General features: G+C 49.4%; 2 protein-coding genes across 2 annotated transcripts; one reads left to right on the plus strand and one right to left on the minus strand.

The window, feature by feature from the left end:
• Positions 1-604: 604 nt before the first annotated feature.
• ilf2 (interleukin enhancer binding factor 2) lies at positions 605-7,908 on the plus strand. The gene is made up of 15 exons (XM_080521423.1): positions 605-987; positions 1,488-1,547; positions 1,963-2,005; positions 2,449-2,553; positions 2,634-2,711; positions 3,483-3,585; positions 4,860-4,925; positions 5,238-5,354; positions 5,522-5,600; positions 5,780-5,867; positions 6,276-6,337; positions 6,406-6,520; positions 7,296-7,386; positions 7,551-7,706; positions 7,779-7,908. The coding sequence occupies exons 1-14, from the start codon at positions 983-985 to the stop codon at positions 7,700-7,702; spliced, it is 1,164 nt and encodes a 387-aa protein (XP_080377549.1). The 5' UTR covers positions 605-982; the 3' UTR covers positions 7,703-7,706; positions 7,779-7,908.
• A 1,457-nt stretch (positions 7,909-9,365) lies between these two features.
• LOC308148015 (semaphorin-4B-like) lies at positions 9,366-26,244 on the minus strand. Its single transcript, XM_080521422.1, is given in 16 exon segments — positions 9,366-10,027; positions 10,029-10,441; positions 10,554-10,648; positions 11,374-11,537; positions 11,638-11,753; positions 11,965-12,154; positions 13,365-13,509; positions 15,152-15,333; positions 15,467-15,594; positions 16,851-16,973; positions 18,981-19,074; positions 19,148-19,246; positions 19,382-19,441; positions 20,372-20,532; positions 20,640-20,860; positions 26,104-26,244. Coding segments are annotated over 15 exon segments (2,307 nt in total). The 5' UTR covers positions 20,737-20,860; positions 26,104-26,244; the 3' UTR covers positions 9,366-9,787.
• Positions 26,245-27,315: the final 1,071 nt, after the last annotated feature.

A 27,315-nucleotide genomic window follows, 5' to 3' on the forward strand; every position in this document is an offset into this window, starting at 1 on the left:
TGTATAAATAAATAAATAAATATATATATATATCAATAAAATGTCTGACTCTTCTTATAAACAAAAATTGTTTATAAAACAAAAAATATAAACCTGAAAATTGCTTGAGAATTGTGTGATTGATGACAACTTTAATAGTTTCGCACATCATTCTTCTACAGATGTAACCCACTGGAGGAGCTGTTGCTCCCGGTCCAAGATGGCCGCCCTGTAAACGCACCACAAGAGTCGGCGGGAGCAGTCATGAGGCGTCTGCTCTTTATCATGTCTGCCCTCCCTGCTGTCAGTCATTGATAGAAAACATGTGTCTATGCTGTCAATAACCCGGAGGAGCACCAGAAGAAGAACAGCAGGGGGCGCTGTGCGCGGTACTACAGTAACCCGAAGTGCCACAGAAGAAGAACAGCAGGGGCCGCTGTGCGCGGTACTACAGTAACCCGAAGAGCCACAGAAGAAGAACAGCAGGGGCCGCTGTGCGCGGTACTACAGTAACCCGAAGGGCCACAGAAGAAGAACAGCAGGGGCCGCTGTGCGCGGTACTACAGTAACCCGAAGAGCCACAGAAGAAGAACAGCAGGGGCCGCTGTGCGCGGTACTACAGTAACCCGAAGAGCCACAGAAGAAGAACAGCAGGGGCCACTGTGCGCGGTACTACAGTAACCCGGAACAGCACCAGAAGAAGAACAGCAGGGGCCGCTGTGCGCGGTACTACAGTAACCCGAAGAGCCACAGAAGAAGAACAGCAGGGGCCGCTGTGCGCGGTACTACAGTAACCCGAAGAGCCACAGAAGAAGAACAGCAGGGGGCGCTGTGCGCGGTACTACAGTAACCCGAAGAGCCACAGAAGAAGAACAGCAGGGGGCGCTGTGCGCGGTACTACAGTAACCCGAAGAGCCACAGAAGAAGCAGAAAGGCTAAGCTATCCGCTGAGATACATTTCTCTTTAATTCTTCACATTTAAACAATCAAGACGTCGTACGCAATGAGGTATTTCTGATTTAATATATCTACGGTGTTTTCGCTGTGTGGAGGAGCTGATGGTGAAATATAGAGCAGGAAATAACTGATCTTCTGCAGCCGGTTCGCTTTGTTTCTGCATGCTAACCTGTTAGCCACATGTTAGCTTCCTCAATCTGTTAAAGCAAAACGTGTGAATCTGAATTCAATGGTTTTCTCAGTACACACTGTCTTACATCTGTGTGTGGTTCACACTGTCTTATGACCGTGTGTTCATGATTAACGGTCGTTTCAGAGGCAAACGTTAGTATCTCAATGAATGGAGACGAACTGCAGCTTCACTGGTCAAGTTTATTCATTATTTATTGATTAGTCTGAGTAATGAAAGGTAACCAGTGACTAACCAGTAATCAACGTGTGTGTTTGCCTCTTTTTCTCTCGTGTGTGTGTGTGTGTGTGTGTGTGTGTGTGTGTGTGTGTGTGTGTGTGTGTGTGTGTGTGTGTGTGTGTGTGTGTGTGTGTGTGTGTAGAGGAGACCGTGGCAGGGGCCGGGGAGGCCGCTTCGGGTCTCGTGGCGGTCTGGTCCAGGGGTGAGTCCAGTCCAGTCCAGTCCAGCTCATATTAAACTTTTAAAATCAGGTTTTGCTCAAACATTTCGAGGGTTGGAAATCAAACCTGGAATAATTTAAAAGCAGTGATTGTAATCCTAATTTTAACATTAATCTGACTAATAAAGACCTCTTTAGAACAGAGTGCGATAAAGACAACAAGAATTGTAAATTAAATGATTCAGTGCTATCTTTGTACCTTCATTGAATGAAAGCCTGTGGTTGCTGGTCTCTTTTTACCTGGTTTCCTTTATGAATTAAAAACAAGTCTGAAATGGAGGTTGTACCAGCAACCTCAGGTTAACCCTTTTCCACTAGTAGTGAATTTCTGTTCAATGGTTGAAGGTCTGCATCTCGCTGATGTTAATATGAGAACGTTTCCCTTGTTGCTGTTTAGGTACCGTCCATTTGTCCCGCACATCCCTTTTGATTTTTATGTGGTGAGTTCAAACTAACGGTCTCCGTATAAATGCTTCCTCAAACCTTGAGGCGGCAAGTTTTCATGTTCTGGAGCATTTAATCAAAGTGAAGCAAAGTTTGTAGAACGATTTCTCTTGAACTCCTCCATTTTAGGGCTTTTCCAGCAAAAAGAACCAGGTTCTAGTTCAGGTTCTACTTCAGTTCTTAATGAGCAGCTCCAAAGAAGCAGTTGTGTTTCTATCATCAGGAGCCAGCAGAACCTCGTCACTGGTTCCACCAATGTATCCAGGAACCAGGAGACGGACTGTACCAGTGGTCTGGTCCAGGAACCAGGAGACGGACTGTGGAAAGACTAACAGTGCTAAATCTGGTCTCGAACTAGAACCGGGTTCTTTCTGGAGGAAGTGTGTGTGTGTGTGTGTGTGTGTGTGTGTGTGTGTGACGCCGTGTGCTTCCTGTCCAGTGTGAGATGGCGTTCCCCCGGGTGAAGCCGGCTCCAGACGAGACGGCCTTCAGTGAATGTCTGCTGAAGAGGAACCAGGACCTGAGCCCCACCCCAGCTGAGCAGGTGAGTCCAGAACGCCTTCCATCTGGTCCTGGTCCTGCACTGCGGGTTCAAACTGGGTTTGTTGGTCTCTGTGTTTTCAGTCCTCCATCTTGTCCCTGGTCACCAAGATCAACAACGTCATCGACAACCTCATCGTCGCCCCGGGAAACTTTGAAGTGGTGAGTGAACCTGAACGGGTTCTAATACCTTTAACCTCTAAAGACACAAGCAAGGGCCAACGGCCTCCAAGTGTTTGTTCTTCGTTTAAAATGGTTGAACACTTTGAAACACCTCCGTGAGAACACATTTTTAACTTTGCTTTTGTTCTTTTGATGACATCACAAGTTCAGCTCTCTCTTCTGGCCTTTACTGCTTCTTTGATCGTTAGAAAAACAGAAATGGTGCAGATGTCGAAACTTTGGGATTAGAAAGTCAAAATAATCAAACATTTTAGTCATTTTAGTTGAAGTTCTTTTTATGTGTTGAATTTGAGTGACTTTTTTTAATACGTTCCGGTGACGATCTGAATGTTGACGGAAGTGAAAAATTTCCCCGACTATGTCATTTGACGGATTCCCGACGAATTTCACAACGCTATCAATCAGAATGCATGTTTCCAGGTAAGATGCAGCGCCACTGGCCACAATGGGGGACACACATCGGAAGAAAATAGCGGCCGCGGTCTTCACATACCTATATCAAGTGTTTTCCCACGCTATCCTCACATGATCACGCTCTCGGGGCGAGAAATGGCCGCGCCCTGCAGCAGCGTGATCCGTTGCCAATACCAAGTTTGTGCCAAAAAAACGTCAAAATATCGCCAAAAAGGCACGAGCCCGTTCTGGCTTGTTGGGTCGATGATTCAGTTGCAAAGCCTTTACTAGCCCCGGACGTTGGGACAAGCCTTAATGTCCAGCCTGTGACCGACTGTGACCTTGGTGTTTCCACAGCAAATTGAAGAGGTGCGTCAGGTGGGCTCGTATAAGAAGGGCACCATGACCACCGGACATAACGTGGCTGACCTGGTGGTGATCCTCAAGATTCTCCCTACATGTGAGTCAGCAACTTGCCCCTTCAACCACGTGGAGCTCCTTCTGGAGAGGGTTCACCAAGCATGGAGCTCCTTCTCTCACTAAAACAGATGTCTGTAGTCTTTATGCCAGTGTTTCCCCAGGACCTGGAGCTCTTTAACCAGGTCCTGGAGGGTCCTGGAGCTCTTTAAGCAGGTCCTGGAGGGTCCTGGAGCTCTTTAAGCAGGTCCTGGATGAGCCTGGATCTCTTTAAGCAGGTCCTAGATGGCCCTGGAGGTCTTTAAGCTGGTCCTAGATGGTCCTGGAGCTCTTTAAGCAGGTTCTGGATGAGCCTGGATCTCTTGAAGCAGGTCCTAGATGGCCCTGGGGGTCTTTAAGCAGGTCCTAGATGGTCCTGGAGCTCTTTAAGCAGGTTCTGGATGAGCCTGGATCTCTTTAAGCAGGTCCTAGATGGCCCTGGAGGTCTTTAAGCAGGTCCTAGAGGGTCCTGGAGCTCTTTTAGCAGGTCCTGGATGAGCCTGGAGCTCCTTCACTTGGACCTGGAGTTGTTTGATGCCTAGTTCAGATTGTAAGTGACAGTTTCCGTTGTGCTGTCATCTCCCTGAACAGTCTTTGTGCAGCTATGCTGGCGGATTGATGAGATCTTGTTTGCACCTTAGGACACACCGGGGTTTAACCCTAACCCTAACCCTAACCCAGCCACCGGTGTGGCTGCAGTGTGACGGCAGTGTGGCTGCAGTGTGGCTGCAGTGTGACGGCAGTGTGACTGCAGTGTAGCTGCAGTGTGACGGCAGTGTGGCTGCAGTGTGACTGCAGTGTGGCTGCAGTGTGACGGCAGTGTGACTGCAGTGTGACTGCAGTGTAAGGCTGAGTCTTCCACATGGTTTCATTCTGATCCCAGGCTTCTCATGATGATGTGTGCGATCGTGACTCAGTGGCAGTCGGTCCTCCAATGACTGGAGGGTTGGTTCGAATCCCACTCTATCCGAGTCACTGTTGTTGTGTCCTTGGGCAAGGCACTTTACCCACATTGCCTTGTATGAATGGTGCATGAATGTTGGTGGCGGTTGGAGGGACTGTTGGCGCAAAATGGCCGCCACGCCTCTGGCAGCATTCCCAGGACCGCTGTGCAGCTCACCACCACTGGTGTGGCTGGTGTGAATGAATGAACAAATGATATGCTGTGGGGCCTCCCTCGTGGTTCCTGCAGCGGCCTCCCCTGAACTGGATGCTGCATTTTCTTCTCTGCCAGATGTTTGAACGTGTGTCACTAAAGAAATCTGTCCTGTTGTGTAGTGGAGGCCGTGGCCGCTCTGGGAAACAAGGTGGTTGAAACTCTTCGCACTCAGGACCCCACAGAAGGTAATACACTGAATCAGAGCGCAGGTCAAAGGTCAAACAGCCCTAGTGTGAATTACAATGTTTTTCAGATTTAGACTCATTTATTGATTAAAATATGTTTATTGCACATGACCAATAAATATAAATCCTAGAGATGCAACCTGCTCATTAAAATGATCTTTTGGTGTTTTTTCAGTCCAGTGTTGGTCCTCGATCTGAACTCAGCCCTCAGCTGTCACAACTTTTCCTTTTTTACACTCTTCTCCTTTTCCTCTCCACTTCCTCCTGCTCTCAGGATGTTTAAACTTTTCCTCTCCCATGTCGCCGTCTTAGTTTTGTCCATGTTGACCAACGAGACCGGCTTTGAGATCAGCTCTGCTGACGCGACAGTGAAGATCCTCATCACCACCGTCCCTCCAAACCTCCGCAAGCTGGACCCTGAGCTGCACTGTGAGCACACACACACACACACACACACACACACACACACACACACACACACACACACACACACACACACACACACACACACACACACACACACACACACACACACACACACACACACACACACACACACACACAGGTGCTCAGCTCTGCACTGTGGTTGTCTCCAGTGGACATCAAGGTGTTGCAGAGCGCCCTGGCGGCCATTCGTCACGCCCGCTGGTTTGAGGAAAACGCCTCCCAGTCAACGTGAGTTCCAAGACTGCTTCTCTTCCTCCTCATCCTCTTCCTACTCGTCTTCTTCCTCCTCCCCCTCTTTGTCACCATCCTCCTCCTCCTCCTCCTCTCATGCTGAGAGGTCTTGTGTTGTTGGACCAGCAGCTCCTTCCTGTTGGCGCTGAACAAGTTTTGCTGTCTGGCCCCTGCAGAGTGAAGGTTCTGATCCGCCTGCTGAAGGACTTGAGGCTTCGGTTCCCCGGGTTTGAACCGCTGACCCCCTGGATCCTGGACCTGCTTGTGAGTGCCCAGCGCCCCTCAGTGAAACTACCAGCTCCGCTCAGATCCAGGCGCCACCAGAACCAACGTAGTAGTGAAGGAACCCTACAGCAGCCTGAACACGGAGAACGCAGCCCACAAACGTTGCGCTTCATTTCTACATGAAAACATCCATTTGAGCTTCTTGATGTCTTTTTAGTTATCCTAACAACACTGTGTGTGTGTGTTTGTGTGTGTGTGTGTGTGTTTGTGTGTGTGTGTGTGTGTGTGTGTGTGTGTGTGTGTGTGTGTGTGTGTGTGTGTGTGTGTGTGTGTGTGTGTGTGTGTGTGTGTGTGTGTGTGTGTGTGTGTGTGTGTGTGTGTGTGTGTGTGTGTGTGTGTGTGTGTGTGTGTGTGTGTGTTGGTTCGTTGGTTCGTTGGTTCGTTCAGGGCCACTCGGCGGTCATGAACAACCCGTCCAGACAGCCTCTGTCCCTGAACGTGGCCTACAGGTGAGTGCAGCCTCCAGGGTCCACATTCTCCTGGGAGCTCCATGTTGGTGACCGGCCGCTGTGTGCAGGCGCTGTCTCCAGATGTTGGCAGCTGGGCTCTTCCTGCCCGGCTCGGTGGGAATCACAGACCCCTGTGAGAGTGGAAACTTCCGAGTGCACACCGTCATGACTCTGGAGCAGCAGGTGAGCGAGCGAGGGAGGGCGGGAGAGAGAGAGAGATTTGTAATCCAGAAATTATGGGAATAATTAATAATCTGTCCTTTCACTCTTGATACTATTTACTTATTATTGTTATTTATTAACAGTTTTTTTTACTATTTTTAACTGTGTCATTGTGCCTGTTTTGTTGTGTCTGTCTGGCGGTGGCTGTGTCTGTCTGGCGGTGGTTGTGTCTGTCTGGCGGTGGTTGTGTCTGTCTGGCGGTGGTTGTGTCTGTCTGGCGGTGGTTGTGTCTGTCTGGCGGTGGTTGTGTCTGTCTGTCGGTGGTTGTGTCTGTCTGTCGGTGGTTGTGTCTGTCTGTCGGTGGTTGTGTCTGTCTGTCGGTGGTTGTGTCTGTCTGTCGGTGGTTGTGTCTGTCTGGCGGTGGCTGTGTCTGTCTGGCGGTGGCTGTGTCTGTCTGGCGGTGGTTGTGTCTGTCTGGCGGTTGTTGTGTCTGTCTGGCGGTGGCTGTGTCTGTCTGGCGGTGGCTGTGTCTGTCTGGCGGTGGCTGTGTCTGTCTGGCGGTGGTTGTGTCTGTCTGGCGGTGGTTGTGTCTGTCTGGCGGTGGTTGTGTCTGTCTGGCGGTGGTTGTGTCTGTCTGGCGGCGGTTGTGTCTGTCTGTCGGTGGCTGTGTCTGTCTGGCGGTGGTTGTGTCTGTCTGGCGGTGGTTGTGTCTGTCTGGCGGTGGTTGTGTCTGTCTGGCGGTGGTTGTGTCTGTCTGTCGGTGGTTGTGTCTGTCTGTCGGTGGTTGTGTCTGTAGGACATGGTTTGCTTCACAGCTCAGACTCTGGTCAGAGTTCTCTCTCACGGCGGCTACAGGAAAATCCTCGGCCTGGAGGGAGACGCCAGCTGTGAGTTTATCTCCTGGTTTCATTAACTAGTTAACAATGTGCTGGTTTAATGAACTAGTTTATAACAAGCTGGTTTAATGAATGAGTTAACAAGGTGCTGGTTTAATGAACTAGTTTATAACAAGCTGGTTTAATGAATGAGTTAACAAGGTGCTGGTTTTCAGACCTGGCCTCTGAGATGTCCACCTGGGACGGCGTGATCGTCACCCCGTCAGAAAAAGCTTATGAGAAACCTCCAGAGAGGAAGGAGGAGGAGGAGGAGGCTCTGGAGGAGGGAGGAGACGCAGAGGAGGAGAGCATGGAGACCCAGGAGTGAGGAGGTGAGGAGGAAGTGTGACTGTGTGTGTCCAGTGACGGCGTGTCCAGTGACGGTGTATGTTTTGTGTTTCCAGCTCGGCGAGGCTCCATGATCTCCAGCTGCTCTTCCTCATCATCAGTTTGTTCCTCCTGTTTTGTTTTTTTTTACTTTTTTTAAATTGTTTATTATGTTATATAAAGGTTTTTTTTTTTTTTTTAACTCAATTTGTGTTTGTCTGAGTTACCACACACACACACACACACACACACACACGCACACGCACACGTTTCACCATCAAAATAAAAGCACCACAGCTCATAATACTCGTATACAAAACCTTTATTTTGTAATCACAGTATTGATCAGGAACATTCCTGGACCCGGTCCACTTCCCAGACCAGACCAGACCGGGGTCCTGGACCCGGTCCTTCTCCCAGACCAGGCCGGAGTCCTGGACCTGCTCCACCTCCCAGACCAGACCAGACCAGACCGGGGTCCTGGACCCGCTCCTCCTCCCAGACCAGACCAGACCGGGGTCTTGGATCCGGTCCTCCTCCCAGACCAAACTGGGTCCAGGGTCCTCCTCCCAGACCAGACCGGGGTCCTGGACCCGGTCCTTCTCCCAGACCAGGCCGGAGTCCTGGACCTGCTCCACCTCCCAGACCAGACCAGACCAGACCGGGGTCCTGGACCCGCTCCTCCTCCCAGACCAGACCAGACCAGACCGGGGTCCTGGACCCGGTCCTTCTCCCAGACCAGGCCGGAGTCCTGGACCTGCTCCACCTCCCAGACCAGACCAGACCAGACCGGGGTCCTGGACCCGCTCCTCCTCCCAGACCAGACCAGACCAGACCGGGGTCTTGGACCCGGTCCTCCTCCCAGACCAAACTGGGTCCAGGGTCCTCCTCCCAGACCAGACCGGGGTCCTGGACCCGGTCCTCCTCCCAGACCAGACTCCTTCAATGCATCTTTGAATTTTCTTCCCTAAAACAGTCGAGCATCATTTTCCCATCAAACCATAATAATCATGAGTATATTTTCATTATGACGGTAGATCTATGATGGTAGACCTGTTCACTGACAGTAGATCTATGATGGTAGACCTGTTCACTGTGACGTAGATCTATGATGGTAGACCTGTTCTTATGACAGTAGATCTATGATAGTAGACCTGTTCTTATGACAGTAGATCTATGATGGTAGACCTGTTCTTATGACAGTAGATCTATGATGGTAGACCTGTTCACTGTGACGTAGATCTATGATGGTAGACAGTCCTGCAGTAATCAGCCTGAGAATCATGTGGTTCTTCACAGAGCTTCCTCAGATCAGGTTCTCTGCCATGGGCCTCGCTCGCTCTCTCCCTCACTAGTCTTCCACTTAGGTAATCTGATTACATTTAAAAAGTGGCGCCTCTTCTCTGCCATGCTCCTCCATTGTTCCGTTCAGGTACTGCGATGCTGGAAACCGTTACTCTCCCTCCGTCACCAGGCTGCGTTCAGGTACCAAAACATGGTACCGCTTGATTTCAGCTGAATCGGTACTGGGTACTGGGTACTGGGTAGTACTGCGAGAATTGGGAGTGTACCTATAAGAGTACAGAATGGGGCACCATCCCTAGAGGTTGTCCACCAACAGTCTGTACACGCATTATTAATACATTACAACACATACATTGAGTCACATCATTTATTATCCAGACAGGCGTCAGTCTGCCCCACACTGGAGAACCCAGGTACTGCAGTATTCCAAACTTTTGGATCTGTTCAGAGTTCTAAATCCTTCACTGTGGAGTTTGTTGAACTGCAGGACAGACTGAAGATGAATCAGTGGGTTACTTTACTGTAGAAATACCTTGTACCTTCAATACCTCCTCTGAAGGTAGTACTGACTCCACTCAGCAGATCCAGACCCAGACACAGTACCAGGGTCTACAGGGGGCACCTGGTCCAAGATTCCTGTGTCTGTCATGGGGGCGTGGTCAGATGGGGATGTTGCGTCATGGGGGCGTGGTCAGATGGGGACATTGTCACGGGGGCGTGGTCAGATGGGGACGTTGTCACGGGGGCGTGGTCAGATGGGGACGTTGTCACGGGGGCGTGGTCAGATGGGGACGTTGGGTAAATGTCCATTGGCGCCGGTGAGCGTCCCATTGCAGACCGGCTCTCTGGGTCTGGTGGACACCTTGTCCTGCTCAGTGGGGGCTCCCCTGACTGCAGGCCCCCCCAGAGGAGCAGTTCTGGTGCGCACCCTCAGTCGGACCAGGTACAGTACCAGCGTGGCGAGCACGCTGAAGCAGAGCACCAGCAGCACCGTCACCACCACCAGCTCCTTCAGGTAGCAGGGCGGAGGGGGGAGCGGGGGGTGGCTCAGGTTCCTCTGAGGCAGTCTGGGAGTGGCCCGGTGGCTCCGGGGGGGCTGAGTAGGCCTGGCGTCCTGATGGTGGGGAGTCCCCGCCGAGGACAGGAGTCTGGGTCCGGCCCGGGTGGGGGGGGGGGGTCCGGGACCCGGGGCTGCTCCTCTGCCTCACCAGGAAAATGGCCACCGTCTGCTGGTAGCCGTTCTCCGTGGAGCGGCACAGGTAGTGGCCCAGCGTGGGGGGCGTGGCCACGAACATCAGCCCGCCGTCCTCTAGGTGCAGGTACAGGTCCGAGGACAGACGGCTGTTTGGACGCTCCCACCGCTGGCGGGACAACCGGGACACGGCGGGACAGTGAAGCTTCACCACCTCGTTCAGAGACACCGAGACCACTTCACCTGATGGACAGGATATGGAGATCAGGACCTCTCCCAACCCCATCCAGGACCCCACCCAGGACCGCTACCCCACAATGATGGTGATGATGGTGATGAAGAAGAAGACTCCTACCAGCAGGAAGTGAGTTGGTACCAGGTCTGGTTCTCTGAGTGACAGAAACACTGCGACAAGATTCTTCAACGTTTCCTCTGTCGATGTCCTGACATCTGAGAGAACACACACACACACACACACACACACACACACACACACACACACACACACACACACACAGCGCGAGTGTTTTGGGTTAGGGTTCCATGTATTGATCTGTTAACTCCTTACTGAGGGACACCTGTACTGACCACATGTATTGATCTGTTAAGGCCTAACTGCAGCGCCCCCTGCTGGGACTCCTCCAGTGTACTTCAGTCTAATATGAGGCCAGTTGGACCAGAACCTGCAGCGAAAGACTCCAATCCACCAAACCACCAAGCAAAGTGGTTATATAGGATTTATAGGACTTTATTTTGATGTTTCATTAAAATTGAGTTAATATTGACATCATAGTTATTTCCAGTACTAATTGTTTAATCTTGCAGAATTCTACACAGTTTCATCATATACACTGTGTACTGCCACAACAAACAAGAACTTTACAGTGTAAATTATATTCATGTAATATATATATGTACATACGTGTATATAGTCCACATCTTTATACTGGTTCAGTTATGTTCTTTTAAATAGGAATGTTTCTTCCATAATACATTATTTGGTAAATTGTTAATTCAATATCTTCATAATGTAGTATTTCATACTCCACAATGCAGTATTGTTCCTGTGTACCCCTCAGAATGTAGTGGTTGCTCTCATGCTCAGTTTGACCTTCAGCAGATCTTCATCATTTCGTGTGTGTGTGTGTGTGTGTGTGTGTTGAAGTGCCCCTCACAGGCTGGTGTGGAGGCCAGACACCTTCACACATTCCCTGGTGCCGGCGTCCCAGCCACAGAACGGGTCCCGGGCCAGAACACACTGAGCGCAGGTCCAGTAGAAGGAGCAGTTGGCTGTCGGGAGCTTCACCACGCTGTCCCACGTTCCCACGAAGATGGTGGCCTGGAAGAGACACATGTCAGCTCAGACTGAAGCAGGGGAGCCTGGATCATGCCGGGGGCGGGGCCAGGGGCTGTGCCGGGGGCGGGGCCAGGGGTTGCACCTTGGGGATGGAAAGCTTCAGGCTGCTGGTCGGCTGAGGCTCCTGAAACACCTGAACTTCTTCTACAATGTGGACGCCGTCCTGGAGCAGCACGATCTTATGGAGGTAACCAGAGTCTGCCCACACACACACACACACACACACACACACACACACACACACACACACACACACACACACACACACACACACACACACACACACACACACACACCAGGTCAGTTTATGTGTGGACCTCCATATGAACAAGCACCACAAGGCTGCAGGTCAGGTGACCCTGCATATCACCCGAAGCCCCCCTGCAGAGTTAAAAAGCTCCAGAGTTACCTGAGAGCAGGAAGAGCACGGTGTAGAGCTTCAGGTTGGCCGCCTGGACGCGCTGCACCGCCACCCTACTGTAGCTGTGCTCAGCAGACACCAGAGTCAGAGTCCGGCCGGCCGGCCGAACGCTGTCGTCTGCCAGGAAGCTCTCCTTCACGAAGCGCAGGGCATTGTCTGAAGCATTGTGAAGTCCACACTGGCACACACACACACACACACACACACACACACACACACACACACACACACACAGAGGAATCGTTTACCTTTGCCAACGAAAGTTGCAAGGTTACGTTTTTGTCTGCATGTATTTATTTATTAATTTGATTGTATTTGTGTATTTTACCAACTTTTTGCAAAAATTGTATGAAAGCTTCAGGGATGATTAGTCATCATCAAAGACCAATCCATTGGACTTTGGGACGTTAATGGCTCACTGTTTCTGAATAAATTCCAAAAAACTGTTAAAAATGTCCAATACAAAGCAGATGAGAGAGGCTCATGGAGATCAAAGGAGATCAGCGTCTGATGCCATGGAGATGCTTCCTGCTCAGTGTCTCACGCTACCTGAGCTATCCAGTTAGCATCGATATGAGCTAACATGCTAGTGATGCTAACTCGGTTCCACAAACAAATGTGTCATTGGCAAAGGCTGCGTTCTGAGTGTAGCTCTACTTCTAGTTGTTTATATTTTCAAGCAGGAAAAACAAAATTTAATTTAAAGACCTAAAGCCTTAAAATGTTTTCAAGAGAGAAGACGACTCTGTCACATCTCTGAACCCTTGAAAACCTTGCTTCGTTTACCAACTATCTCGGGGTTAGAGCACATGACGTAGAGCGCAGTGCAATCTGGGTCGGAAACAAAACAAGCTTATCGCACAAATCAGAAGAAGCAGATACAGAAAGAAAAAGTTGGAAAATATGGCATTGAGAGGAAGAAGAGAGGAAGTAGAGGAAGACTCATTAATATCTGGTCTGAAAACTTTACACCGTGGTTGTTTGTGGCTACCCATTAGCCACAAGCTAACTAGCCTCGCCGCCACAGGCTGAAGGGGCGGGACGTCCGCTTTCCATCTGGACCAATGAATGAGCCCTCTTTCTTCTTCACTTCCTCTCTGGACAGGCTTTGTTTCAGGTGACAGCGCCCTAAACTGTAGCTGGTGGGACTGGTGAGTTTGTCCAGGAGGTTTCTAAAGTGAATGTGAACTCCACCCAACCAAATGAAGGGGTGAAAATTCTTGGCTCCGCCCCCTTCCAGGTGTACCCAGTCCCAGACTATCCAATGTGAAAGGACCCTAAAGAGCAGTGAGAAAACCCCGATGGAAGAAAGGTTTTCACAACGACCCTCTTCCATCATCTATAAAAGAGTCAGCTGACGGCGCCGCTCGCCACGCCCCTCGCCGTACCTCTCCGGGGTTGGCCACCTTCTCTTGGACCCGGGTGCTCCACTGCAGACTGTCCCGGTTCAGGACTCTGTAGTTCCCCGAGAACGCCGCCCTGATGTCGCTCAGGCTGAAGGAGCAGACGGCTGAGCGCCCCGAGTTCACAGACCTGGACAGGAAGCAGGACAGAAGGAGGAGGAGGTCAGTCGGAGCAGGGGGGCGGAGCTGAGGGAGGAGGAGGTCAGTTGGAGTGACAGGGTGGAGCTGAGGGCGGAGATGGCATCATGGAGCTTCAGCTCCTCCAGCTGGTGACAATTCTAGATATAAAACACTAGATGCCTCTCGGCGCTGCCTGTGATGTGCCTGCAGCGCCGCCATCTTGGGGAGGTCCTCCTGCTCAACATAACGGTCCCACAGAGGAATTATTGGGAGGTCTTACAAAATCGGAAGACTAATAAAACGGGGAGAAATAAACTAATTTAATTTTACTTTAAATTCATTCATCCGGTGAGTGTCAAAGGAAGCCTCAAAAGCCCAATTTCTAGGAAAAGTTTGCCGATCGTATGTTTTTTCCAGCTGACCGTTACATCAGGCGAATGACGAGTCCAGTCAGCAGCCAAACAAGTCAAAATGTCTCCGGACAGTCATGTGGTCAGAGCTGAAGACATTTTGGACTTGGGAGAGCATGCAGACACTCAGCAGGGGATTAACAACCATCCCTTTCTACTGCTCTTTGATTATCCAGGCATTTCATCTTTTAAGACGATAGCATGTGGTTCAACTTCACACTTCAGAACTGCAATGAGGCAATCTGAGAATTGTTCATGGTTAAAAATCTGCCACACGACTGATTATCATGAAGTAAGAAAGCAAACAAGCAGTACGTCTGTCTGAACTGATGTCCTGCTATTTGACATATATTTGCAGTAATGTATGTCGTTCTAAGTAATATATGTCATTGTCATTTGTTTTTTTGAGGCTTCCTTTGACACTCATCGGATGAATTCATTTAAATTAAAATTATATTAGTTTATTTCTCCCAGCTTTATTAGTTTTCAGTTTTTTTAAGACTTTCTCCCCTCCCAATAATTCCTCCATGAGGTTTCCACAGGGTAACGCTTTTCCTCAGCTTTAAAATTAGGTATTACCTGCGTTGCTACGTGGACTAGCAAGCGAGCCATGAATGTTTTGGTGGATTTTCTTGCCTGGGATCTTTATGTTTAGCATGAGTGGGAGACCTCCCCAAGATGGCGGTGCTGTAGGCATGAGTGGGAGACCTCCCCAAGATGGCGGTGCTGTAGGCATGAGTGGGAGACCTCCCCAAGATGGCGGTGCTGTAGGCATGAGTGGGAGACCTCCCCAAGATGGCGGTGCTGTAGGCATGAGTGGGAGACCTCCCCAAGATGGCGGTGCTGTAGGCATGAGTGGGAGACCTCCCCAAGATGGCGGTGCTGTAGGCATGAGTGGGAGACCTCCCCAAGATGGCGGCGCTGTAGTTACAACGTGTCAACAGGTGCAGATAGGCTGTGCGGCATCGAGGTTTTACATCTATGGTGACAACTTCTGCTGCTCTTGATTCGTTGGCTTTTGTCTGTGTAGCCCTGACATGACTGTTGTCTTCGACGCAACACAAATAAAGCTGAAGTGAATTGAATTGGATCTGTTGACAACCTGGACACTGGATCTGATTCTCCACCAAACTGCTGCTGATGCTCGAATTCCCACTTTAAGTTTCAGTTCCTGTTCTCACCCGGAGGATGACGACCATCACACATATCAGCTGGTGTAACAATTAAAAATGCCTCACTGACCACTGGGAGGTGAAGATTCCATAGAAGAGTGTGTCTCCTGCAGCAGCACCCTCTGCTGGTGGGAGGCTGTCCATGTCCTGGATCAGGTTGTAGGGCAGCTCGCTGTCAGCCTGACATAGCAGCTGAGCTTTAGCAAAGGTGGTCCAGCGTCTCTGGAGGGTCCGCTGGCCGCCCACATCGCTCTGCAGCAGGGTTACATGACCAGAGGCTCAGCATCCAACATGCAACTCAACAACTCAGCATCCAACATACAACAGTCCATGTGAGTGAGAGCTTGAGGGAGTGAGAGAGAGAGTGAAGGATGAGAACACTCACCCTGCAGACCTGGGATACCCGAGAAACGATAAACTTGTCGATGAAGTCAAACTCTCGACCCGTTTCACTGAAGAAGAAGTAGATTTTCTCCTCGTCTGGAATGAAGCTGGAGCTGATGAAGGTCGGGTCTGAGCACAAAAGACCAGGACTGAGTGTCCTGCTGGACCAGGACTAGGTGTCCAGGTTGACCGGGGCTGTGTGTCAAGGTGGACCAGAACTGGGTGTCAAGGTGGACCTGGACTGGATGTCAAGGTGGACCAGGACTGGGTGTCTAGGTGGACCAGGACTGAATGTCCAGGTGGGAGAATAGCAGGGTTGATGTTGGTGCCTCTGGTGGTGAGGAAGTGAATTGCAGGGATCCAGGGAGGAAAGTAAGGAGGAGATGATGAAGTGTTTGAGTTTCATCACTGAGAGGGACGAGCAATGAGCTGGTAGTCATTGAGACAGTTGGGCAATGGACTGGTAGCCATTGAGACAGTTGGGCAATGGACTGGTAGCCATTGAGACAGTTGGGCAATGGACTGGTAGCCATTGAGACAGTTGGGCAATGGACTGGTAGCCATTGAGACAGTTGGGCAATGGACTGGTAGCCATTGAGACAGTTGGGCATCAGGCTGGTAGTCATTGAGACAGTTGGGCATCAGGCTGGTAGTCATTGAGACAGTTGGGCAATGGACTGGTAGTCATTGAGACAGTTGGGCAATGGACTGGTAGCCATTGAGACAGTTGGGCAATGGACTGGTAGCCATTGAGACAGTTGGGCAATGGACTGGTAGCCATTGAGACAGTTGGGCAATGGACTGGTAGCCATTGAGACAGTTGGGCATCAGGCTGGTAGTCATTGAGACAGTTGGGCAATGGACTGGTAGTCATTGAGACAGTTGGGCAATGGACTGGTAGTCATTGAGACAGTTGGGCAATGGACTGGTAGCCATTGAGACAGTTGGGCATCGGGCTGGTAGTCATTGAGACAGTTGGGCAATGGACTGGTAGCCATTGAGACAGTTGGGCAACGGACTGGTAGTCATTGAGACAGTTGGGCAACGGACTGGTAGTCATTGAGACAGTTGGGCAATTGACTGGTAGTCATTGAGACAGTTGGGCAACGGGCTGGTAGTCATTGAGACAGTTGGGCAATAGGCTGGTAGTCATTGAGACAGTTGGTCAATGGGCTGGTAGTCATTGAGATAGTTGGGCAACGGACTGGTAGTCATTGAGACAGTTGGGCAATGGGCTGGTAGTCATTGAGATAGTTGGGCAATGGGCCAGTGGTCATTAAGACATATCTTACTGGAGGTGCCCGTCTCGTCCTCTCTGGAGGTGCCTGTCTCTCTGGCAGTGACTGTCTCGTCCTATGGTTTGGACAGTTTAAAGACTTGCTCACCCTCCAGCCATCCCAAACTGTCGTCCAGCTTCAGGTCCACTCGGGGGCCCTGGCTCAGGTGTCTGGAGATGACGGGCCGGTTCCCCCTGTAGTCTGCCACGGTCCCCGTGTACAGTTCTCCATCTGGGTAAGAAGAATGAAGAATGACACTCCATAAGGACAAATAAAGAACTGGGACCAAAACATCTCAAAAAGGACCAGTCTTGTCCAGATCCCTTCACTTCCATCGCTATGCTGATGACACACAAATCTATTGATCAGTGAAACCAGATGATACTGATCAACGTGTTGAACAAGAAACTTAGTTCAAAGACTTAAAGAGCTGTAACTTTCTGCTTCTGATAAAACAAACTATCTTATATTTGGCCCAAAACATCTGAGAAAGAAATGCCTTCAACATCTAGTAACACTGGATGGTATTACTTTGACCTTGGACCTCCAGTAGCAGAAGTGGGAAGTTACTTTGGACCAGGACTGATTCTTCAACTCCACAATTTTGCTTTGACCTCGATATTTCAACATGAATGACTGTTTAAATTGAATACCTGGTCTTTCATCGCAGCACAATCTCACCTCAATATGTTATTCTACAACTCATTTTGACAGACTGGATCAACACTCTGGGCCCAAGACTGCAAAACAACCACAAAACAAAATCCGATTGGGAAAAAGTTAGCTATTTTTATACTGAGAGCCACAAACATGTGTAACAAAACATTTTCACAACTCAGAAAGCATATCCAATTAGTATATGTACAAACCAATGCCCACTTTTACCCAAAAACACGTTTATATTCAACTGTTTACATAAAAATATAAGAAATTGCAAGGTATTTCTGTTCAAAACCAACCAATATGCATTGTTACAGCAGCCAAAACAAATATATATATACACATATGTATAATCTATTATTCTATTATCTTGGGCTGCATTAAAGATGTGTAATCATGACAATTATTTTTTGTACATATTACTTCCTGTGATTTACCACCATGTGGGGCTGCTGCAGCTCACCTGTAGACAGGCACCACAGTGGGTTAGGGTTAGGGGCCACTGATTAAACAAAAGGAGAACACCTTTCCTTTCTCTTTCTATTTCCATCATCTTGTCTGTTTCAGAAACTCTTCGGCTTCTGAAAGTCGTCCTCACTACTTCAGTGGTTTTACGCGTGAGGAGCTTCTTAGGACTTAAGATTCTTTGTAAATTACTTTGATCTTGGGAACGAAAAATTCTAAGAAAAGTCTTAAATTTCGAGGAATTCTAAGATTTTTCTTAAGCGTGACATCACTAAGAGCTGTTTTTAGCTTCAGGATGCTTTGTGAATACAGGCACAGGAGTTTATTATTATCATAACTAAGATCTGCACTTTGCATCCAAGTTCAAACGTAGTCCGAGGCCTGTTCACACGACACAGTTTCACGTGACAACAACGATTCCGTTAAAAAAAGGAGTGCGTTTCCACTGCAGCAGCCGACAATGATGTAGTTAGCATGCTGGCCCACACGAGGGAGCTGTTGCTTGAAAGAGAGAAGAATACGTTATAAACATGAAGAAAATATAGGCAACCCAACATCCGCATGGACTGATGATGCATCAGAGGCTATCAGGAGAGAGTCTCACCTATAAAACTACTGATATGGAGGGTAAAACTAGAATACTGACGCGAGTCAAACCACTGCAGGTCACGTTTACAAGGGATGGAAGGGGAGGGGGGGGGGGAAGATGCTCATGTGCAGTAACAGGCTCTCCACCACTCTCTGCAGGAGGGACGGGCAGCCATGAAAGAAACTTTCCACCTTGAGAGCTGGATTAAAGACTTGGCGGATACAGTGCATCGCACTCTGGCAACATGTGAACAGACCCCCCCCCACGGAGAAGAAAGTTTTGTGGATACACTCGTAATCGTTGTTGTGGAAACGGGGCCTGAGTGTAGCTGCTGCTTCCTGCTACGTCATGCACATTCGCCATGTATCATCAACTGCAATTTTGCATCGATTGGCACTTGGTCTGCGAGACTGCTTTTCTTTCACCTCTGTGTTATTTGTAAAACCAGGACCACGTCCCTCATCTGTTCCTTCCAGAGCAGACGACTGTACGTCCCTACTCTCAGGGAAGCAAGGCGGTCTTACCTACGATGATGGCGGTGTTGCGTTGGTAGGGGTCATAGGGGCAGCGACCTCTGCCCTCATCAGGTTTGAGGCTCATAGTTAAAGTTTCTGAGTCCTGAAGAGAAACAGAAACATTAAGCAGGAGATTAAAAAGGATATTGGGTGAAGTGCAAGGCAGAGAATCATACGATGTAGGAGCAGCGGGGACTGAAGGCGAAGGTCCCGCAGGCGTAGAGGTGGGATGAGTTCACCAACTGCAGCACGCGGATGAAATTGGAACAATCAGTCTAGAACACAGAACAAGGAATTCTTTAAGTTCTTCTGGAACAAAAACATGGTAACCTCCAAAGCCTTTATCTAGAACCTGCCTGAGGGCAGAGCAAAATGTACTTCTAATACTGTTCTAAACATGTACAACTCACCATCTTCTTTCCCTTCATAGAACATTGTTCCAGGTCTTTGTCTGAGGGACTCCAGTCCAACTGGAAAAAACAGGCCCAGTTAGTCACCAGCACAGAAAACACAGTAGATCAAAGTCAACATCCAGTAACACTGGAGGGGATTACTTTGACCTTTGACCTCCAGTAGCTCTGTGAGGAACTAACCAGGACTAACCAGGGCTGCCCTCTGGAGGTTCCTAGGTTCTCTACAGAACACTTGGTTCTCAGTGCTGCCCTCTGGAGGTTCCTAGGTTCTCTACAGAACATTTGGTTCTCAGCGCTGCCCCCTGGAGGCTCCTAGGTACAGGTTCTACAGTTTTCTTCAGCTGTTCTACCCACTGAAAAAGAACATACAATTAAATGCTGGAACTTTAAAACACTATAATAATGATACCCATTCCCTTGGTTGTACTTTTACAGGAGTTTTACAGGTAATGCTGTAGCTCCGCATACGTCTGTATCACCAACAGATGACAAGCTTTTGCTGACATGGCAAAATAAAACTGCATTAAACAGCAAACATGACAGTAACTGCAGAATGGGAGCGACAGACCGGACGCTACAGTAAGTCGCTCTAATACATGGAACTCTGCACCAGACACTGTGGAACGAGGGTTTTATCTGACTGCAACTTTTCTCACTTCATAAACCAGCAATTGTGTCTCAAGTCTTAAAATTATTTCAATTATTTATTTATATTGATATTATCATATTTAGGATCTATTCATTTAAATATTTATAATTATTTAATTATTGAACAAATTTCTATACATTTTGAGTTTATGTGAACACGATCAAGCTCTTCAATAATTCTGATTAGTAGTGCACATCAATAGTACACAGTAGTAGTGGTAGGCAGTGATAGTACACAGTAATACTACACAATGGTAGTACACAGTGGTAGTACTGGGTTTTCCACCCAGAAGCTCCAGCTGCAGAGCAGAGAAAACAAGATGGACTCATTCATCTCACCCTGCGGCTCAAACTCATGGAGTCGTCATGGCTAACGTCCAGTGCTAGCACTGAGTCGCGAGCTCCGACGTACAGCGTGTTGCCGCCGTCACTGAGCAGCAGCGTTGTCGTGTTGGCCACGCCCACTCCACTGAAATGGACCAGCAGCCTCCCGGAACTTCCTATACATGACCGCAACAGAACCAACACATTGGAACAGACCGTCTGCACAGAGAGCAGTCTGTAGACCGTCTGCACTTCTGGACATTGGTGGATTACCAAAACTCACCCAGAGGGAAGGAGACTCGAGGAGTCAGTCTGGAGACACATGGACTTTGAAAAGCCGCCAAGGCTACTGCCAAAGACAGGAAGCTGCCAGCCGCCATGACACCCGCCGGGACCGTGGCTCTTCAGTTCTATCCACTGACTGTCCCTCGCTGGGCCGGAGGGTCACACGGGCTGAAGGAGGTCATGGTGTCTGCTCTCCACTGCAGCCTCACATTCCTCCATCTAAAACACAAAACAGCTTCAGGACGGAACCTTTCACATCTCAACCGGTACAGAACCAAAACCCGCTGACTGGGAATCAGTACGGAAACTCAACGGTACCACTTTTTGGAACTTTGGTGTGTTTATGTAGTAATAAAAGTTATTTTGTCTCTGAGTGTCTGTGGTGGTGGTCTTCTTCAGTCTGTAGTGGTGGTGTCAGTCAGTCTGTAGTGGTGGTGTCAGTCAGTCTGTAGCGGTGGTGTCAGTCTGTAGCGATGGTGTCAGTCAGTGTGTAGCGGTGGTCTGAGTCAGTCTGTAGCGGTGGTGTCAGTCAGTCTGTAGCGGTGGTGTCAGTCTGTAGCGATGGTGTCAGTCAGTGTGTAGCGGTGGTCTGAGTCAGTCTGTAGCGGTGGTGTCAGTCAGTCTGTAGCGGTGGTGTCAGTCAGTCTGTAGCGGTGGTGTCAGTCAGTCTGTAGCGGTGGTCTCAGTCAGTCAGTCGCAAGTCAACGAGAGATTGGCTGCTCCTTTGATATTCAGTCGCATGACTAATGTGACTAATAAAAGAACTACAACAATGGTGGTCAACAACCTGCTACCTGAACGACTGACTGAACCACTGAATCACTGACTGAATGACTGAATCACAGACTGAACAACTGAACCACTGACTGAACCATTGAATGTTTGAACGACTGACTGACCGACAGAATGTCTGAACATCTAACTGAACGACTGACTGAATGATTGAACATCTGAACGACTGAACATCTGACCGAGCGTCTGAATGACTGATTGGACGACTGAACGAGTCCTGACGTTGAGACATGCTATCATGGTGCTAGACCAGAGGGTTTGAAGAGCACTGGACCAGAGAAGGTCTGGAACCTTCCTGCAGGTATCGACGGTCCAGTAGTACAACAGGACCAGTGGTAACATTAGAACAGTACCTGTGGTAACATATGTATAACATTAGAACAGTACCAGTGGTAACATATGTATAACATTAGAACAGTACCAGTGGTAACATATGTATAACATTAGAACAGTACCAGTGGCAACATATGTATAACATTAGAACAGTACCAGTGGTAACATATGTATAACATTAGAACAGTACCAGTGGTAACACATGTATAACATTAGAACAGTACCAGTGGTAACACATGTATAACATTAGAACAGTACCAGTGGTAACACATGTATAACATTAGAACAGTACCAGTGGTAACATATGTATAACATTAGAACAGTACCAGTGGTAACACATGTATAACATTAGAACAGTACCAGTGGTAACATATGTATAACATTAGAACAGTACCAGTGGTAACACATGTATAACATTAGAACAGTACCAGTGGTAACACATGTATAACATTAGAACAGTACCAGTGGTAACACATGTATAACATTAGAACAGTACCAGTGGTAACATATGTATAACATTAGAACAGTACCAGTGGTAGCAGTACAACAGTACCAGTGGAGACAACTAAGTTTGTCAGAAAAGCCGAAAACACCTTCAAAATGTGTGTTGTCTTTTGGCCTTGTTGCCATGGGCCAGGTTGCCTTGTTGCCATGGGCCAGGTTGCCTTGTTGCCATGGGCCAGGTTGCCTTTGTGTCTTGCTGTCATGTCTTGTTATCATAGCGTAATGTTGTCTTGTTTTCATGTTGTCATGGTGTAATGTTGAAGAAACTCAAGGCTCTGTGTGTGTGTGTGTGTGTGTGTGTGTGTGTGTGTGTGTGTGTGTGTGTGTGTGTGTGTGTGTGTGTGTGTGTGTGTGTGTGTGTTATCATCACCAGAACTTCTTACTGTGACTCGCATCACCACAGAGCCACGTCACCTGGACAACAGGATAATGGTTATTGATCTGTGGCAAGTCAAAAGGGTGTGAGTTGAAATGTACCATCAGATTGATTGATTGATTGATTGATTGATTGGTTTGGTATTGATCAGCTGACTTAGTGAGGTGGTTTGAATCTTCCTGGAGTGTGTACGCCAAACACAACCTCTCCTATCACCGTGACGACGATCAATACTCTGCTGGAGTGAAACCTGGTAATGGAGGAAGTCAAACTTTGAGCTCATCTGAAATCAAGTGGAATATTGATCCTTGATCGAAAACTAAAAGGATTGTCTTCAAAAGTGTACCTGTTTAATGATTTATAGTCTGGTAATGATTTATAGTCATTTTTTTATTGATTTGTAGTCTGTTTGTTATTGATTGATAGTCTGTTATTATTTATAGTCGGTTTGTTATTGATTTATATTCTATTTGTTATTGATTTACAGTCTGTTATTGATTTATAGTCGGTTTGTTATTGATTTACAGTCTGTTTGTTATTGAGTTATAGTTTATTATTGATTTGAAGTTTGTTAGTTATTGATTTGAAGTCTAGAGGTTCATATTGAGTCACTTTGATGTCTGTGTTCATAAAATGGAGAAAGTTTGAGGAAACTAAGTGTTTTTTTATTGTTATTGTAAAAATGACATCAGCGTCACAACGTATACAACTGCTGCAGAACCAATGTTTCTCAGGTCGAGTGTGAATGTGATCAGAGAGGAGGAGTCTTCCTGCTGACATGGTGAGAACATCAGCTTCTTTTCTGCTGACTCGTCTAAAGTCTCTGAACTGCAACCTGCAGAGCTGCTGCTCTTCCTCCTGAACCCCAGTAACCTGCTCCTCTTCCTCCTGCTGCTCCTCCTCCTGCTGCTCTTCCTCCTGAACCCCAGTAACCTGCTCCTCTTCCTCCTGCTGCTCCTCCTCCTGCTGCTCTTCCTCCTGAACCCCAGTAAGCTGCTCCTCTTCCTCCTGAACCCCAGTAACCTGCTCCTCTTCCTCCTGAACCCCAGTAACCTGCTCCTCTTCCTCCTGAACCCCAGTAACCTGCTCCTCTTCCTCCTGCTGCTCTTCTTCCTACTCCTCTTCCTCCTGAACCCCTGTAACCTGCTCCTCTTCCTCCTGAACCCCAGTAACCTGCTCCTCTTCCTCCTGCTGCTCTTCCTCCTGCTCCTCTTCCTCCTGAACCCCAGTAACCTGCTCCTCTTCCTCCTGAACCCCAGTAACCTGCTCCTCTTCCTCCTGCTGCTCTTCCTCCTGCTGCTCTTCCTCCTGAACCCCAGTAACCTGCTCCTCTTCCTCCTGAACCCCAGTAACCTGCTCCTCTTCCTCCTGCTGCTCTTCCTCCTGAACCCCAGTAACCTGCTCCTCTTCCTCCTGCTCCTCTTCCTCCTGCTGCTCTTCCTCCTGAACCCCAGTAACCTGCTCCTCTTCCTCCTGCTGCTCTTCCTCCTGAACCCCAGTAACCTGCTCCTCTTCCTCCTGCTGCTCTTCCTCCTGAACCCCAGTAACCTGCTCCTCTTCCTCCTGCTGCTCTTCCTCCTGAACCCCAGTAACCTGCTCCTCTTCCTCCTGCTGCTCCTCCTCCTGCTGCTCTTCCTCCTGCTCCTCTTCCTCCTGAACCCCAGTAACCTGCTCCTCTTCCTCCTGCTGCTCTTCCTCCTGCTGCTCTTCCTCCTGCTCCTCTTCCTCCTGCTGCTCTTCCTCCTGCTCCTCTTCCTCCTGAACCCCAGTAACCTGCTCCTCTTCCCCCTGCTCCTCTTCCTCCTGCTGCTCTTCCTCCTGCTCCACTTCCTCCTGAACCCCAGTAACCTGCTCCTTTTCCTCCTGCTGCTCTTCCTCCTGAACCCCAGTAACCTGCTCCTCTTCCCCCTGCTCCTCTTCCCCCTGCTGCTCTTCCTCCTGCTGCTCTTCCTCCTGCTCCTCTTCCTCCTGCTCCTCTTCCTCCTGCTGCTCTTCCTTCTGAACCCCAGTAACCTGCTCCTCTTCCTCCTGCTCCTCTTCCTCCTGAACCCCAGTAACCTGCTCCTCTTCCTCCTGAACCCCAGTAACCTGCTCCTCTTCCTCCTGCTGCTCTTCCTCCTGCTCCTCTTCCTCCGGAACCCCAGTAACCTGCTCCTCTTCCTCCTGCTGCTCTTCCTCCTGCTGCTCTTCCTCCTGCTCCTCTTCCTCCTGAACCCCAGTAACCTGCTCCTCTTCCTCCTGAACCCCAGTAACCTGCTCCTCTTCCTCCTGCTGCTCTTCCCCCTGCTCCTCTTCCTCCTGCTCCTCTTCCTCCTGAACCCCAGTAACCTGCTCCTCTTCCTCCTGCTGCCCTTCCCCCTGCTCCTCTTCCTCCTGCTCCTCTTCCTCCTGAACCCCAGTAACCTGCTCCTCTTCCTCCTGCTCCTCTTCCCCCTGCTCCTCTTCCTCCTGCTCCTCTTCCTCCTGAACCCCAGTAACCTGCTGCTCTTCCTCCTGCTCCTCTTCCTCCTGAACCCCAGTAACCTGCTCCTCTTCCCCCTGCTGCTCTTCCCCCTGCTCCTCTTCCCCCTGCTCCTCTTCCTCCTGAACCCCAGTAACCTGCTGCTCTTCCTCCTGCTCCTCTTCCTCCTGAACCCCAGTAACCTGCTCCTCTTCCTCCTGCTGCTCTTCCCCCTGCTCCTCTTCCTCCTGCTCCTCTTCCTCCTGAACCCCAGTAACCTGCTCCTCTTCCTCCTGCTGCTCTTCCCCCTGCTCCTCTTCCTCCTGCCCCTCTTCCTCCTGCTCCTCTTCCTCCTGAACCCCAGTAGCCTGCTGCTCTTCCTCCTGCTCCTCTTCCTCCTGAACCCCAGTAACCTGCTCCTCTTCCTCCTGCTGCTCTTCCCCCTGCTCCTCTTCCTCCTGCTCCTCTTCCTCCTGAACCCCAGTAACCTGCTGCTCTTCCTCCTGCTCCTCTTCCTCCTGAACCCCAGTAACCTGCTCCTCTTCCCCCTGCTGCTCTTCCCCCTGCTCCTCTTCCCCCTGCTCCTCTTCCTCCTGAACCCCAGTAACCTGCTGCTCTTCCTCCTGCTCCTCTTCCTCCTGAACCCCAGTAACCTGCTCCTCTTCCCCCTGCTGCTCTTCCCCCTGCTCATCTTCCCCCTGCTCCTCTTCCTCCTGAACCCCAGTAACCTGCTGCTCTTCCTCCTGCTCCTCTTCCTCCTGAACCCCAGTAACCTGCTCCTCTTCCTCCTGCTGCTCTTCCCCCTGCTCCTCTTCCTCCTGCTCCTCTTCCTCATGAACCCCAGTAACCTGCTCCTCTTCCTCCTGCTGCTCTTCCCCCTGCTCCTCTTCCTCCTGCTCCTCTTCCTCCTGAACCCCAGTAACCTGCTCCTCTTCCTCCTGCTGCTCTTCCCCCTGCTCCTCTTCCTCCTGCTCCTCTTCCTCCTGCTCCACATGTTGAATCGCAGCTTGTTCTTACTGTGTCTCGCTTCTCCTCCTCCACACAGAAACTTCCGGCAGACCTCCTCCGGGTTTTAAACTCTTCACGGGGAAAACAGTTGATTCAGCGGCGGTGAAACACTGAGCTCTATACTCTATAGCTCTATAGCACTATAACAACAAAGCTCGAGCCTCCCCCCTCTTCCTCCTCCTCTCCCTCGTCCCCCTGCAGGAGACTCACAGTCATTACAGTCATGTCAGCGTGCAGTACACGGCCTGAGCAGCAGGGGCGCTGTCATCACTCAATAGACTGCCAACTCTCAACATGAACAACCACAACGAGGAATAGTACATATACAGTCATACAGAGAAATGTTTATATTTGATTGATAAAAAAATCGAATATTGTTTTAGTGTGTTAGAGCACATAGACATGGTTCTTAGGCTCAGTGGTGGCTGGACTCAGTTTCAGAAGGTTTCATGCTCCATGTTGTTTTTCACGATTCGTTCCATTGCAGCCAGGAAACTCAGGAATGAGAATTAATCTGACTATCTCCATGTCTAAAACAATAATTCCAATCATCAAAATTATTATCATCCATCCATCCATCCAACCATCCACCCTCTGTACTACTTTATCCTTTTCAGGGCCGCATAGCACAGGAGCCAATCCCAGCTGACTGAACACAAATTCACCTGGACAGGTGAGGACTGATGAGGACAGGTGAGGACAGGTACACCTGGACAGGTCTCCAGTCTATCACAGGACAAAAACATATTCACACCCAAGGACAGTTTTAACGCCATCACATGCATGCTTTTGGCTGGTTGGAAGAACCTGAAGTGGAACCTGAAGAGGAACCTGGAGAAGAACCTGGAGAGGAACCTGGAGAAGAACCTAGAGAGGAACCCCCACACACAGGGAGAACTTATAAACTGCAGCACCGTTATCATGAACCTCTGGAACATGATCACACTTTTCAACAGCGTCTGTTACTTAATGCAAACTCAGTGCTCTAAATTGAAAACCTGCTTGTTGCTCCAGAACACAACAAACCACTGCAATACCTCACTCTAACCCGCAGTGCGGTTCCACTGCAGCACCTCACTCTAACCCGCAGTGAGGTTCCACTGCAGCACACCACTCTAACCTGCAGTGAGGTTCCACTGCAGTGCCTCACTCTAACCTGCAGTGAGGTTCCACTGCAGTGCCTCACTCTAACCTGCAGTGAGGTTCCACTGCAGCGCCTCA

Source organism: Blennius ocellaris (genome assembly GCF_963422515.1).
Source record: "Blennius ocellaris genome assembly, contig: SCAFFOLD_117, whole genome shotgun sequence".
Classification (NCBI taxonomy): domain Eukaryota; kingdom Metazoa; phylum Chordata; class Actinopteri; order Blenniiformes; family Blenniidae; genus Blennius; species Blennius ocellaris.